The following is a 15,918-nucleotide window of genomic DNA, read 5'->3' as shown; positions in this document are numbered from 1 at the left end:
TTCTTCCTTGAAAGACGCTATTCAGCTCTGTGGAGGAGAGAAACCTGGCTCACTTCACAAACGCAGAGCCAGACTGCTGCCAGGAACCATTTGCAGGAGTGATTAACAAAACTAGTTTGCTTTATGAGATTTTTCATGGAGGTAAAAAATTATGCACATCATTTTGACACAATCAGATAGTGCACCCTTAGAGTTATATGGCAAAAAAAGAATTAGCACTTCTCTCTTAAAAGGGTGTCTCGTTATAGCATACTTACTGTCTTCTCAGCAGATGTAGCATTTGAATATAGTGAGCAATGGCCAAATGAAGGAAGTAATTCTGGGAAATAAATGACAGTAACAGTCCCAGTTTCCTGAATGGAGGTGAAAGTGGTTTGGCAATATTAACTCAAGATTATCTTCATTTATTCAGTATTGAAATTAAAGAGGGAAGGAGGGAACGTCTGGGTGAAAATGTGCTGGTGAAAGTGTAACATGAAATTAGAATAGACTCTAAAGTTGCAGATGAACTGCAATATCCCAAGCGGCATCAGCACAAAGCAAGGCACTTTTAGTAGCAGCAGATGTTGGTGTAAGGGTTTAACTTATGCCTTAAGATCTCTGCTCTTAGTGGTTCAAGGTATACTAAGGAAAAAAAGGCAGAACATTTTAAATTGCAGCTCTAGACTTCAGTTTGAGTGGGAACTCCAGGTTATCAGAACAGGGTGAACATACATTTGAGAAAGCAAAGTATACAATAACACGTTGTCAAATTTCCTCTAAAGTATGCTTTTTCCTCTTGGGTTATATGCACTTTTGGCCCAAGTTAAACAAATGAAAATGTTGTATCTATAGTTAAAAGAAAACTGAATAGTACTGTAGTTAGAGAGAAGGGCATTAAGCCAAAGGGTCTTTTCATAGCTTACATTTATTTCCAAAAATATTACAGGTACTGTAGCAAGGATAGTAACTGTTTCTTGTTACATTTCCACCCCAACTCTGGTAGACATAAGTATTCCAGTGCTGCAGTACAGCAGGCTGGACAGATGGCCAATATTGTTCCTTGTCTACCACATCAGTGTGCATGCCCAAGGCAATGCTTTTGAAAGCTGAATCTATTATTTCTATTGATATAGCAAAAAAGTTCTAGGGGCCATCATGGGCTTCCTCTTGCTGTAAAAGGGTTAATACAATCCTGATACTCTGACAAACAACCACCTTTAAATAAATTCATTTAAATGCAATCATATAGCAGAAATAAACACACATAATATTTATTTAACCTTTTCTTGCCATTATGGTATTTTCATCTTTTCTACTTAAATTGCTTAAGATAGATGAAGCCTGATCACAAAGAAACCTTTGAACCTAGTTTTAAAAATTAAAAGCAGGTCTTTTGCATAGCAGTTATTTTTTCCTGGTACTGTCTTTTTTAATGTCTTTGCTCAATGCAGTTACCTAGGAAGAAACCCCACTCCAATAACACCAAGGGAGAGCCCAAGAAACTGAACACTGTGATTGTGCTGGTTTTCAAAAAACGGTACATGTCTGTTAAGGAACGGGAACATTTCATAAAGTACAAACACAGGACCTTTGAGACTGAGAATTCACAGCCTGAGATCTCCACGGCTGCCAGGCAGGTTTTCCTGAACCAGCAAAAGCAAAATCAGTATTAATGAGTAAATAGCAAGAAAGAGGGAAGGCAGCTATTTAACCAGCTGAATGGAGGAAATGAGCATCAGCTTTTGATGTTCAGCTTTACTCATTAAATGTGAAACTCTTACATAAGCCCAGCAAAGGGTTGGCATAGGGTTTAATTAGCAATATAACTCTACTTACAGTACTTTCAAGTTCTACATGGAATTTTAAGAGCCTTTTTATAACTGTCAAGACAAAGTGGAATTTTACTTGTGAATTTGGAGTAGGTAACATGACAATTGAAAAACATCTAGAAATGTGGCTGCAAAACAGCCTAGTACCTGCCCAGATGCTGATTTAATTTTATGCTAATTTAACAAAAGACTACTATTGTGGAAATGTTATTATAATTAATCTTTCTCTGTAGTTAATTTCATTGTTAAACTAACATGTAATAAATAATGCTTTAGATCCAAGGTGGAGACTCATATTCCTTATTTTAAAGCTGAACAAATTATTTTCATTGAAATTGCAAGACAGTATTTATGAAGAAGATACTGAACATCCCTGCTGTGAAGAGTGGCGCTGCTGATAGGAAATTATCTGTAAAAGTTTATATGAATCATATGTTTTTATCTAGATTTATACGTATTATATGTTATCATGCAAAAGAGACAGATCTCCTGCATCTCTAATTATCTAGGATATAAACATTCAGGACAAACCACTTGCATAGCCTCCCACCACAGTCAGTAGAGAGAAACAGATCATAGACAACCATTGTATGCTGAGATGACTTTGGACGTGCTCCTCTCTCTCTCCGTTTACAGCAGAAGCAGCAATCTAACCTTAGTCTACGAGGCTTAATCTAGCCTGCTGCTGAAGGACATGCATGCCTAGGTGACATAGAATGTATTTGCTGTGAAAAAACTAGTAAAAGAGGCAAGAACTTGGAAAATGCCATCCGGAGATACCAAAATACATCTGTTTGCAGACTATTTTCATTTCAGCCTTCCAGGATGGAACTAAAATGGAAAAGATAAGACAAGTATTTGCTTATATATTAAAAAAAAAATTATTTTACCAAATCAACACTTTCAGTCTTTTATGATATATAGGTCAATCCTGCTTCCACTAAAAGAAGTAGAAATTTTGTAGTTTTCACCTCCAAGGACTAGGGAGAGAAGAACAAAGATTAAGCCCCTTGTTTTACTTGATCTGAAAAGCTGATGGAGTGGTGGAGACACTTCAGTTCAGTTGCCTTTGTGTAGAGAATATGACATCAAAATCACTTAATTTGTTTTCATTATAATACATCTATATTTTCCACCTGTGTTTTGCAAAACATTATACTGTACCATTTGAGGATACGACACTGCCTGAGCTCATGACACATGATCTGCATTACTAATCATAATTTAATACTTACTGAAATATAGCCTAACAGAAAAAGTTAATATGAGAGTAGTAAGAACTATTATTTCCATTAGAATCTCTGAAATTCTTCAAAATGAAAGCTGGTTGCATCTGCAGCTTTTAAGATGGTTAACCATGGGTTTTTTTCGTTTAATAGTTTTCCAACATGAAATATTTTCTAAGTTGTTGTAGTTTGCTGTTTATTTAACTTTTAATAATTCAATAATGAACAAGTTCCAAATTTCCCTTTAAAAAAAGCAAAAACATTAGTGTCTAACAGAATACTGAGCAGAGAGTAAAACAGAGCATCATCATGTTAGAACATTGATCTAAAAATAACACATTCATATAGCACCTTAGTGAATTATCTTGATCATAGTACATATAGTAAATATGCTAAAACTGTTTTGCCTGAAAATTACTGTCTTCTAGGTTTGTTTATTCCACACTAAACTAAGGGCTCGGTTCTTGTTTTAATTCACAGTGAGTAGTATTTCACTTCCCGAGAATTTCTTATGTCAGCAGGATTACACTATATGAAGAAAGACAGACGACAAACTGGCTTTTAGTTAAGAAAAGAAAAAAAGGTTCAGGGACATTATACAATGAAGAAACCCAAACAGTGCCAATAGGAACAATACATGTATGTTGGTGAAGAAGAGATCCATCAGTGTGCAGACCACAGTGTAATATTTTCAGTATTGAGATTTCAGTATGAAAATATTGATGCTCAGTCCATAAATGAATCCAGGAAATGCACACCAACAGAACCAACTGTATACACCAATGAACGGAGCTTTATGAGACCGCAAATTTTTTGCTTGATCAGTGAAAAAAAGAAAATCCAAACTTTGAGAAGTATTAGTGAACATATACGTGTCTGATCAAATATTTCCCTTTCAGAAGGCAATCACTTTTCTTAGCACATGAAGAAAAAAAACATATCTTCAAACATATTTTTCTGAAATCTGTCTGAAAATCAGTTGTCATTGATTTTATGGCTTTTTTTTTCCCCAAAAAAATTTGGCAACCTTTTCCATGTAAATGAGTTGGATAAAATATGCATTCTGTGAAGGTGGAGCTGGGACCCATGCACTAAGGTGAGTGCCCAAAACACTAGGTTACGGAGCTGCTTTCTTGCCTCTCTTGGAATAAATGTATTGTTAATTATTTTGCTCCAAATCAACTCAGATTCAACAGGAAGAGTGGTGCATGCCTCTCATTCCCAGCACATACCACTGAAGGAAAACTTCCTTTGAGAGCATTCACCTGGCATTTCTGGGTTTGTCCCTCTCCGACCGGTAACAGTCGGTGAGAGTTCTCACTGCTAAGCCATGGTATTGAAGATGAGACTCATTATTACTGTTGTTTTAAAAATGAAAGCAGTTTTGTTCAGCTCTCAATTCAAAAATACCATTTAAATTACTTCAGTCCATGTTGAGAGCTTTTTATTTGTACTAGCCATTCACATTTTGGATGATTTTGATTACAGGAACATTTTAAACCTCGTGATTGAGTATATTTTCCATTCTGATTTAGAAGATTGGTTTGGATACACTGCATTTCTGAATAAAAGTAATGTTCCTGGTTAATGTAGTGATGTTTGCTTTGGTACTAATAGCTACTGATCAAGGAAAGGAAAAATAGAAGAATGACAGCTCATTAAAAAAAGTGGTGTTGACTAATGACTAATTATCAACTAATTATTTGATAATCATGGAAGATCACTGTTAAAAAGCAAGTCCCTCATAAGTATTTATAACCATTTGAGATTAGTATCTAATTTTCTTTTTAAAAAAAGGTGTTATTTTCCTGTTCAGATTGAACATTCGCACCACTTTTAATCTATTTTGCTGAAGATATGCATATGAAGAATAGAGATTTAGGGGTGTATTAAGGAACAAAGAAACAAAGACTTTCTTTGAGAAGAGAATGCTTTTCTGAATTGCATAGAAGCATATATCAGAAGATTTATTTTAAAATGTACCTTACCTCTGTATTGGGGGATTTACCAAACCTGGACCTGAATTTATCAGGATTTACGAACCAGAAAAAGCAATTGTATTGCTGTGTTTGTAGATTTTTGAACAATTTACCCTTCTGAAATAGCAATGCTGGGTTTGGATGTACTGAGTACAGAAGTTAGTTCACTCTTGGTCAGTGCAGGCATTCTTGGAATTTAATCCTTGCCTTCCAGGTTTAACCAAAACCCATACATGCAATTAGATGATAACCACAGTATTCGTGAGATTGACAATACAGTGTTCATCTGTGTCACACTTGATACTCATGGATTTCTCAGTGTGTCTACTGAGAGAGACTGGAGAATTTCTTAGAGGAAAAAAGCCCCCATGGATTCTGCTAATTCAAACGTATGCATATAGTATAAATCATATAGCTATACAGCCTCCCTGTGTGATGCACTAAAAGCCCAGAGCTGACACTGAACTCATGAGGACTGAGGGAACTGTTCTGCTTATTGGCTAAAGCCAGGCAAAATAAGCTTACAAGGAATAACCGGAGGCAGTGGGAAGGTGTGTACAAAAGTAACATGATCAGAATTATAAAACTGAAGAAAAAATAAAGGTTAATTTAAAAGCATATTAATTTTCCATTGAATCGAGATTCTTCAGTTTCCATCTGCTCTATTGGCTCGAGATCATCCAGGAAAGACCGGTGATTACATTCACCTCCAATTGATTAACGCGGTACACTTTATGTTTGTATCATACAAGGACTGGAATGTAGACATGGGAAGCATAACAGTCCTTGGAAACCATGCTGTAGTATTCAGCTATGTCCAAATTTCTCATGGGGAGTTCTGTATACCGTGAAGGAACAGAAAATGTGGAAGCTGAGATCTGCTAAGATGCCTGTCTAAGAGAACAGTGTTGCCCTTGAGGTGCTTGCATTTGATAGCGACATCTGTACTCAAGCGGAATGCTTGCTTACTCTGAGGCATTTTTTTCCAATAAGGAGAGTAAATTGGTCCCCTAAGTAATACAGAATCCAAGTAGTGCTTGTTTCAGTGAAAGAATCCAGGAAAAAGAACAAAGGATATTTGCTGAGACAGAATAACAGAAGCAATTATCTATTTTTTACATAGTTGTCATGTCAGATTTATAACTCTACACACATTCCCTTTTGAAAAGAAGTTGCAATGATTAGCCACTCTATTTTCTTACAGTGCTCAGAATGAAACTGTCAGTTTCAGGACAGTTCTCCTTGTCACAGCCACCTTTAAAAGAAACACATCACCAACTATTGTACAAACGCATACTACCATAACATTTTAAATTTATATGTGCGTAAGGTGTAATCCAATTTATTTTCACAACATACTGGTCATAGCTTTAAACCTTTTGGTAATTATAGGATGTTTTTTTTTTTGTTCTGTTTAGTCCAGAGGATCTCTCTTACAGAGAAATAATAATTAAAAAAGGGTTCAAGATCTCAAGAGAGGTTTGAGAACTTTGCATTTCCTATAAAATTCAAAATTTTCAACAAATAAGTGTTTGTATATTGCCTGGCCAAACTAGTAAAAAATAAATTGCTTTGCTTGTTTTGTAATTTCCCCAGATTCTCTGTGTCTCTAGCGAAGAGTTGGAAATGTCATTTTTTTTCTGGGGAGTGGCACCAGTTGGGACCCAGCTTATTGTGTGCACTCTGTATCTTCTCAGGTGGCTTTGCTTTATTGATTTGGTGTTTGAGAAGTCCAGATGCTAATGCTCCTAATGATCAGCCATTCTTTTTGACTTTTGGTGACAAGTATTCTCATGCAGTTAATATCAAACAAAACTTTGTGCTCTACATCTGTTATTTCAAAATTCCCATTTTTGAATTCCCCTAGTCTCAAGTAAGTAGTACATTGTCTCCCTTTTTTACTCCCTACAGTCTTCTCTCCTACTTCCAGGGCCCCGTGGTGCAAAATGTCATTTTGCCGATCTTCAGTTCCAGTGACAACTTTAATTTTACTGATTTTAATGGGCTTTTCAAATACAATCCCATAGAAGTCTCCAGTAGAAGGAGCTTTTCCCCAGAAGTACTCATCAATGCTGCTGTAAGCCTTGCTCGCCTCATAGTTTTCAAATACATTCATGTTGGTGTGCAAGTTTGCAGGTGGGTTGTCAGGGATATCAAATGATTCCTCTTCAAAATCATCATCCTTTAGCTTGTTTTCAGCTCCTTTGTAAGACGAGTAGTATCCCATGTGTTGGAACAGAGAGGGCTTAAAACGTATCACTTCCTTTTGAGCTAACAGCCCACGAAAGTGGATGAGCAGCCAATCGCAAGGCATTTCTTGGTAGAACATCAACAAAAAGTGGGCCAGGCGTGGGAGGTCATGGGAATGGTAAAGCTTTCCAATGTACCCCAGTTTGGAGAATTCCAAAGTCACCCAGTAGGAACCTTCTCGTGAGGTAATTACTTTCTTAACAGCAGTCAAAAAATTCTTTGAGCAGCGAACATCATCTTCTAGCATCACATAATAGTCAGAAAGATTAGCACAAAAGTTAAGAAGGAAAGCATAATCTACATTTTGTTTGGATCGAAACTTCACACGGTCCTCTGGGTCATTGTAATTTCTCTTGAGGCCATCCAGTACAGGATAATACTCCTCAGGGACGTGAATAACTATTAATCTGCCTGCAATTATGTGATGTGCAAATTTCTGTGAAATATCCTGGACCATGCCTTCACACCAGGTTGAGTCAAAATCTGCCAGCTGCACTACCACTGCGATTTCTTTGAGTTCCTCATAACTTGACTGCTCAAATATGGACTTGATGGTCTCAAGCAAGTAGTTTCCCTTTTTCCGTTTCACAGAGGATAGTCCAATTGTAAGATACCCTGTATAAAAGACAATTCAAGCAAAAACTGAGAGTCTGACGTTGGAAACCATTTCACCACAAAGCTATCCTTCAGAACTGTGCTTATATTAAATAAAACTTTTGAATGGTGAAGACTGAGAAATTTGTTATTTGAATTTATTAAGCAGCATGCAACAAAGAATGTTTACTGTGTTTTCATGAAAGAAGAATCGTACTGCAAGCAAACAGACACATGGAGACTGCTGCATTAAACATTCCCTTGTTATTTGCAAGGAATGGCATGTAGTGGGCAAAAGCCAAAGCAATGTGCACGTATATGCCTAGTAGAGGAAACCACATAGACAATGATCAGGCTGTAAAATCTGCTAAAAGAAAGGTGATTATGGGAAGAAAGGTGGTTATGAGACATGATTCACACAATATTTTTAAAGCAAGGAACTACGAAATGCAGCACAAAAACATGAACTATAGATTAATTGCCAAACTTTTATAATTTTAAGCACTCTGCAAGACTAGTTACACTTATGCATAGCTTTACAGTTTTATAAATGTTGCATGGATAATTTTTTTCTGTGTCTTCATTTTTAACTGAATTTGTCCAATTTTTCCTTGCTAACAGTTCTTCTAACCCTCTTTCAGGACTCATTGAGCATTTTACAGGGAACTCCCTCTTGCAATATGTAATTTATATATTATTTTAAAGTAGAAGAGAACTTACTACTGCATACCTGTGCTTGTGTAAACAATTTTTGATGCCGTTACATCTTTCTAGGGAGAGATGCATCTTAATTATAAGGGCAGAATTTTCATGTCTGCTGTTTTGGAGTCACGGCCATTGCATTTTTATCTGCAGTCCAAATCTGTTTTTTCATATATTTGCTAATATAGCTCCATTTTTCTACCTTCTGATGTAAAAAATATTAAGACTTTACAAATGACAGCACGTACTTGAGTTGAATGTACCTCTACTTTCTTAAATTATTGTGGTTTGTAAAAGACCGCTCTGATAAAGTGATTCAGAGTTTCCCTCGAGGCTTGAGTCTGCCCAAAATGCAGTTGTACAGTGAAGTACAACCCCCAGAAGCCATTTGCGCTGCCTACAGAGCCCCAAATTTCTCAAATCTAATTTGAACAAACTTTACTTTATAGCTTTCTATGAAGATCAACAACTCACAGATGATTTTATTTTACCTTCTGTGCTTGGACTTCGGAGTCTTGTTTACGTTTGTGAAATGATTGATTTGGAACCCAAAGGACACCTGTCTAAAAGCTAGGTATGGCCATATTTCACTTTAAGATGAAAGTCTGCCTGAAGTCAGAATAACTAGATAGTCCATCTGCAGATGGCTGCGAGAAGTATCCTCCTTTACTGTTCTCATAATGGCACAATTCACCTCCCTCACAGCTAAAGGAACAAGGAAATCCATTCACAGCTGCTGGACTGGCAGAACAGGGGACCTGAAGGGTGTATCTACGTGATCCCAAGCATATCTTAGATTGGATTTACTGGTTATACAGATGGAGGCTGACAGCATGGTCTGAGAGGGTGGTTGCAGAGCACCACCAGCACATGCCTTGCTCCTGCTTTCTCAATCATCTCCCGCTGGCCTGAGGGGAGATCCACAAAAATATGCTTGCACAGACCATCCATGGGCTGCCTGCAGGACCACTACAAGTCAGGCATTTGGTCAGAAGGTAACCAGGCTGTGGGGCAGTCCCTGCTAGGGCTGAACTAGCACCTGCCCAGGACCTGCCTAGGCAGGGAGAGCTGTCCCGCTAACTCTCTGAGATCATCACTGCTTAACTCAGCCCCTCTTCCCTAGAAATAACACAGGGACAATATGGATTTCACTCATTTTTAAATTATCTCATTTCATAACATTCAGATTGCAGTTACTTACTTTTCCTTGGCAAAGGCGTGCCAGCTAGGTAGCGATAGGAAATGTTTATAGATCCTGAGAAATTAGACAAATCTTTAAAAGTGTGAACATAGCGCTCTGGGTTGAGCTGGTGCGTGGCTGTTTCTCTGATTAATTGCTTGTCCCCTTCCTATTAGTGAGAAAAAAAAAAAAGAATAGGAGAGGGAGAGAGACAGAGAGAAACACATTTGTGAATGCCAGCCAGAGAGGAAACACGGACAGGCAGGTTTCCAAGAAAATAACATTTTTCAGTGTCAGCTTTCGTGAAAGCATGTAGATGTCACCTCATTTTTTTAAAAACTCATTACTGAATATCCTACATTTTTGGCTACAGAAAATCTACCATAACCCTTCAGATTACGGTAACAGGGGAAAAAAAACAAAACCAACTTTGGACAAAAACTCTGGAAATGTTGCAAACACTAAAGTATTGCCAAAAAATGCTGCAGTATTCAAAATAGGGATAAGAAAGCATCAGTCAGCAAGAGATGAGAAAATTTTCATAGATGGAGAAGTGAGGGAGATTTTTGAAAATGTTTTCAGTGATTAAAAAAAGCACTGTTGCAAAGGAAAGACGAAACTAGATACTGGCATCTGGCTCATGTTGCCATTTTTCTGAGTAGCTCTGACTCAGGTTTGTAGTAAGAAGAAATGCATGTGATCACCAAGCTTTCTCTGGATTTGGTGAACACTGTTTGATGGTATAGAAAAAAGGCAAATTTATCACCATGCCTCCTCTTCCTGCCTCCTTCTCCTGTCTTTTTCTTCCAAGAGGCTTCCCTAGCCACAGTAAAGTCACACAAGGGAAGGAGTGTCTTCATCAGCAGTGCATTATCCATAAGCTCATCTGGGTCTCAGCGAAAATCTATTCCTTAGCCCTTAAGAAAAGGGAAAAATATCTGAAAGGTTGTAGTGACACAAGACTGAATTTAAAGGTAGGAATGCTTATTTAATTTACATGGCTTGATTCTAGTCTGATGGCAGGCCAGTGTATGAAAGAGTTAATTTCTTATGATACATACAGCATGTTAACTCTCTAAAAACTTCCTGATCTGTCATTAAATGGGAGCATTGTGCAGCAATAGTACTGCTGCTAACAAGAACAACCACAGAAACAGTAAACAGCACTCTAATGGTATAAATATTCAAAAAAGTGTCAAAGATATATTTTATAGCACAAAAATATAAACCAATCCTAGGTTCATTTTAAGTTCATTATTTTTCTTTCATAGAAGTAGTAAATAATCCACTTCTGAGCTTAGTAAGGATCTTTGGCGGACCTCCAGGGGCATCTACCTGCACTGTTACCCTCTCTTGATCTGCAGTCTCTCTCCAGGAATTTCTCTCTAGTGGTGCTATGCTACTTTGCATTTGCTCATAAGTTATGAGAGGGAGGTTTATGTTGATCAGATTCCAGATTGAACTGTAACTCAATGGGCTAGGAAGAGAATGCACCAAAACTTCAGGAGATTTGCCATGAAAACTGTCAAATGGGGAAAAAAAAAAAAAAAAGGGGGCTGGTCCAAACCTGTCTTTTTTTAAAACTAGAATTTCTTTAATGTCAAAACATCATGTGCCATTGGTTCCAGAATGGAGCACCAAAATTCTTCATTTCATAAGAACATTTTGGAATGGGAACCCATTCTGCTGAGGTTTTTCTACATAAAAAGTTTCAAAATGTTGAGAAATAGAGAATATCAGGACAAAATGTTTTGATTTTAACAAGCAAAATATTTAAACTGACTACAAAAGAAGTCTTTTTTTTTTTTTTCTTTAAGAAATGTCTTTTGTGGATAACAATTTTTTTTTAAATTGTTGCTGTTTTCATTCCTTTGTTGAATGAAAAGCAAAACTGAAATATGGATTTTTCAAAAAATTTAAAATCCAGTTCTTTTACCTCTGACTACTATGCAGAGGTCAGTGAAGCTGAAGAGCTTGACTAGCTCTGTTTAGCTGTCTTTAATTTTTTCTATGATAATTCTGACTTTCATCTGTTAACGAACCTCTAACTTACATTCTATTGTCTCATAGAATCATAGAATCATTACGGTTGGAAGAGACCTCAAAGATCATCAAGTCCAACTGTATACCTGATGCCACCATGCCCAGTAAACCTCATAAACCCACTAAACCATGTCTTGAAGCGCCACATCTAAACGTTTTTTGAACACCTCCAGGGACGATGACTCCACCACCTCCCTGGGGAACCCGTTCCAATGCCTAACAACTCTAACAGTGAAGAAGTTCTTTCTAATGTCCAACCTGAACTTCCCCTGGCGCAACTTGAGACCGTTTCCTCTCGTCCTATCGCTAGTTACTGGGGAGAAGAGACTGACCCCCACCTGGCTACACCCTCCTTTCAGGTAGTTGTAGAGGGCGATCAGGTCTCCCCTCAGCCTCCTTTTCTCCAGACTAAACACCCCCAGCTCCCTCAGCTGCTCCTTGTAAGCTTTTTCTCCAGGCCCTTCACCAGCTTTGTCACTCTTTGTTTGCTGGAGCCTGGGAGGTTCCTCTGGGTGCCACGGGACGAAGTGCCAGAAGTTCCCCATTCTTTATAGAGATATTCTGCTCCACTAAGGATGCTGCATCAGCTACAGCAGTATTACCATTTTCATAGTGCCCAAAAGAATGGTCAGTATTCAAAGAAGAGTGAAGAAGGCATGCTTCACTTACAGTTCACTTACATCTTAGAATATGTATTAAAAAAATCACTGCATATGTTGGGATATCTGGTTATACCGATTCAGTGTATCTTCAAAATATTTGATCAGATGTGGTTCACACGCTGCAGACGAAGCACCATAAACTGCTCTGCTGACACCCATACATCAGCACTGTCTACCCCATATCAAACATTCTTAACCAATTTTCCCAGGTGGGCCTTTACTTTCCATTTCCACAGCAAATGCCCTGCAGAATACAGCGAAGGGATTCTTTGGACACGTGAGAGTCTCCGAGTCAGAAGGAGAAGTTCTCCTCTCCTTTCTTAAGATTTACCATAATGAATCTCACTTTGATATTCTAACGTCCTGAAAAAGGCCACTCATCTCATCCTACATCTGGTGAAAGAGATACCAGCCCCACATCCCTCGCACAACCTTGCTGCCTGAGACTGGGAAGAAACTCAGAGTCATTGGCCTTCCTCTATCAATTACCTTCAGGAAACACTCTGGCAGGAGACTCACTACAATTAGAAAGTCAGAGGGCTCTGAAGTCTCTCAGATTCACATTCCCTGAGGGGAACTGGTTAGTCTGCTTTTCTTGAAAGCTGTCCCCAAACGTCTCTCTCCTCACCACCAACACTGACACTGCTCATCTTTTACCTCAGCAGAGAAAACACACCAGACAAGTTAACGGAGCTGTCAGACATGGTCAGGAAAGTTGAAAATAAAAATAAATAAACAAACTAAAAAGTCAACAGCCTAACACATTTGAAAAGCACTTGATGGACCATAGAGGTATCAAGAGATCTGGGAGAACTGTCAGGAGACTTGGCAAGAGGCTTGGCTGGGAGCTACATGAATGCAAACATGCCAGAACTGTGATGAGAGAAGCAATGAGAGTGAATTTCTAAAAAAGGGGGAAAAATAGCAAATTAAGAATAAGACAAGGAGCCATCTGGGGAGCTGGCAAATAGGACAGGAAAAGATTTAAAAAACAAACCAAGAGGAACACCATTAGCAGTGATAATAAAAGCACTTTCAGAAACATCTGGGGGACTTTGAAGCAATTAGCGAATGGAGAAGCATCAGGGAAAATACCACTGGAAAAAAAAAATGGGTAAGCCAGGTCAAATTCAATCACAACCAAGAAATGATAAATAAATAAAACATAGTGCAAAATCTTAGTGTAAGTACTGTTAGAAAAAGCGATGTGTCTGTAATGGAGTAACACATTAGAAGCATGGGTTATCTTTTCAATGGTTTAAAAAGTACCAGCATAATCTCAATAATATTGTAAATATTTACAATATTGTTACACGTAATGTTTTAAGTAAAGTATTTTAAATTAAAATCACTAGCATGTTCTTTTACTGGGCTGAGTCCAACCTCCAAATAACTGGAAATTCAATCCATTAATCAAGTCTTCAGGGCTTACTTGACATTCAGCACTGAGACACCCATAGGTTATATATAAACTGGAGAGTTATGTTACGTTGTCGGTAGCTTACTTGTTGAAATTCCTGACACAAATCTTTCCATAAATCTTTTCCACAATCATAAACTTACACTAGGTACAATTTATGTCCAATTGTTAATGCTGTAGCACTGAACCTGCCAGACTCAAAACTGAGAAACAGAAAGTGAGAAAAACACAAAACAAAAGCACTGAAAAGAAATTATTCATGCAAGGAGCTTAAAATACATGGAATTAGCGTAAGTTCTCTTCTATAATTGTATTTCTATAATATTGTTTAATACCGTATTCACAGGTGACATTTGCACTGTGGACTGAAAAAGGAGCTCCTAGCTCACATGAATATTTCAGATGTAGGCAATTTTCAGCATTAAAATTGAGGGAAATCCAGAAGTATGGAAAATACAGTGGATGTTTTGATTCAAAGGAAGATACCTGATGGAGATATCTCTGTATTTTGCTACATTCATTATCTCCCATACTTCCAATAAACCATGACATATTTATTTCTGTGGAAAGGGCTGTTAGGATCTTACTGACACACCCAGTGCACAGTATATATTGATAAGACGGCTTCATCATAAAGGACATATTTTGAGGATACTTCACTGTTAACGGTACACTAACAGGGGAAATTGCAGGAATTATGAACTTTACTGCTTAACCAGGGATGTGTCTTGTTCTGTTGTTCCAGGATCATTTCTTCATCTTAGAAACTTACCAAAACATAACCATCTTCAATGTACAAGTTCATGAATAGCAAGCAAATGACAAGGACTCCTAAGAATGAAACTGCTGATCGTTTCCGCAAGCATCTCATTTTGTCAAAATATTTCAAGCTGTGTCTCATGTGAAGAAAGGCATACAGTAGTGTCACCTATGAAAGAAAACCACAGTATTAGAAGAACTGCCCATCTGATAAACATGAGAGCAAACCAGCTTACCTTCAGATGTATCAAATCCCGTCAAACACACACAGACTATACCCTTTAAGGTGGAACTAATTACATTTAACCATTGTCATCTTCAAGTTCAATATACAATCTTAACTATAATTTAAGCTTCCTGATTTTTTTGTCAGTAAAGAAAAAAGTACGCTTTGTCCTACCCATTTTAGGCTGGAATTATGATGCCAGTGTGGCAGGAGTGCATCATCAGTTCGGTTTCCCATGTATAACTGCCAGATCCCAACTTGCTGGTGAGAGATGATGCTGTGCATTGTTTCCCTGTGTACCTGTGTCTCCTTCCAAAGACAGCTCAGGCGAACAGGCAAGGAAGAAGCCTTTGCATGACTCGGTATCGTTGCCAACGGGAGAATTCTGTATACCAGAACTGCCAGGCACAAATGAGGTACCTTCCCCTGCAGTGAGAAGGCTGTAGCAAAACTGTGCAGCATCCCTTAGCCTTAGACCTCTGTAGTAGGTTGGAAAAACTCTCACTGAAGGTGTTATTTTCTCCAGAAGAAAGGTGGATGTCTACATTAGACCAGACACATCTAAGCAGAGTATTGGGAAGTTCTTACTGCCCCAATTAGAAGAATCAGACAAAAAAGGGTGGCATAGAGGATCAGAAAGACACTTAGTTCAATTCAAGATCAAGAGGGAGGACTGTCTAGTTGTATCCCTACGTTACATATTCAGTTTAGCCATTTTACTATTAAAAACAAGATGAATGTTGGTCTTAGCTACCAAATCATAAGCATTAACCTGTGTAAGACTACATGTGTTTGAATAAGATCCGGCCACAACCTAAAGAAACAGACTCCAGATCGGAATGCCCCAATTCTGAGGGATTATTAACTAAAAAGTAGATTATAAACTCATTGTTTATCTTCTCACTTGTTTAAGTACAAATGTATTCTGGCTATTGTCCATAACAATGTCTGATTTTTCTATCAAATTTAATGTATTGAAGTCATGTACAAATGGATAGTTTAAAGCTATCCCATGTGAAGTAGTAAATGACACTGCATGTGCAATGGTTAAACCCTGCATTTAAAT

General features: G+C 37.8%; 1 protein-coding gene across 1 annotated transcript; it reads right to left on the bottom strand.

Moving 5' to 3' along the window:
• Nucleotides 1-6,724: 6,724 nt before the first annotated feature.
• Nucleotides 6,725-14,768, bottom strand: MGAT4C (MGAT4 family, member C). Its single transcript, XM_009709382.1, has 3 exons — nt 14,640-14,768; nt 9,764-9,911; nt 6,725-7,881 (listed from the first exon to the last, which is right to left on the bottom strand). The coding sequence occupies exons 1-3, from the start codon at nt 14,766-14,768 to the stop codon at nt 6,725-6,727; spliced, it is 1,434 nt and encodes a 477-aa protein (XP_009707684.1).
• Between the last annotated feature and the right edge of the window lie 1,150 nt (nt 14,769-15,918).

Source organism: Cariama cristata, unplaced genomic scaffold (assembly GCF_000690535.1).
Source record: "Cariama cristata isolate BGI_N322 unplaced genomic scaffold, ASM69053v1 scaffold3511, whole genome shotgun sequence".
Taxonomy (NCBI): domain Eukaryota; kingdom Metazoa; phylum Chordata; class Aves; order Cariamiformes; family Cariamidae; genus Cariama; species Cariama cristata.
This window is presented reverse-complemented; position numbering and strand designations above follow the sequence as displayed.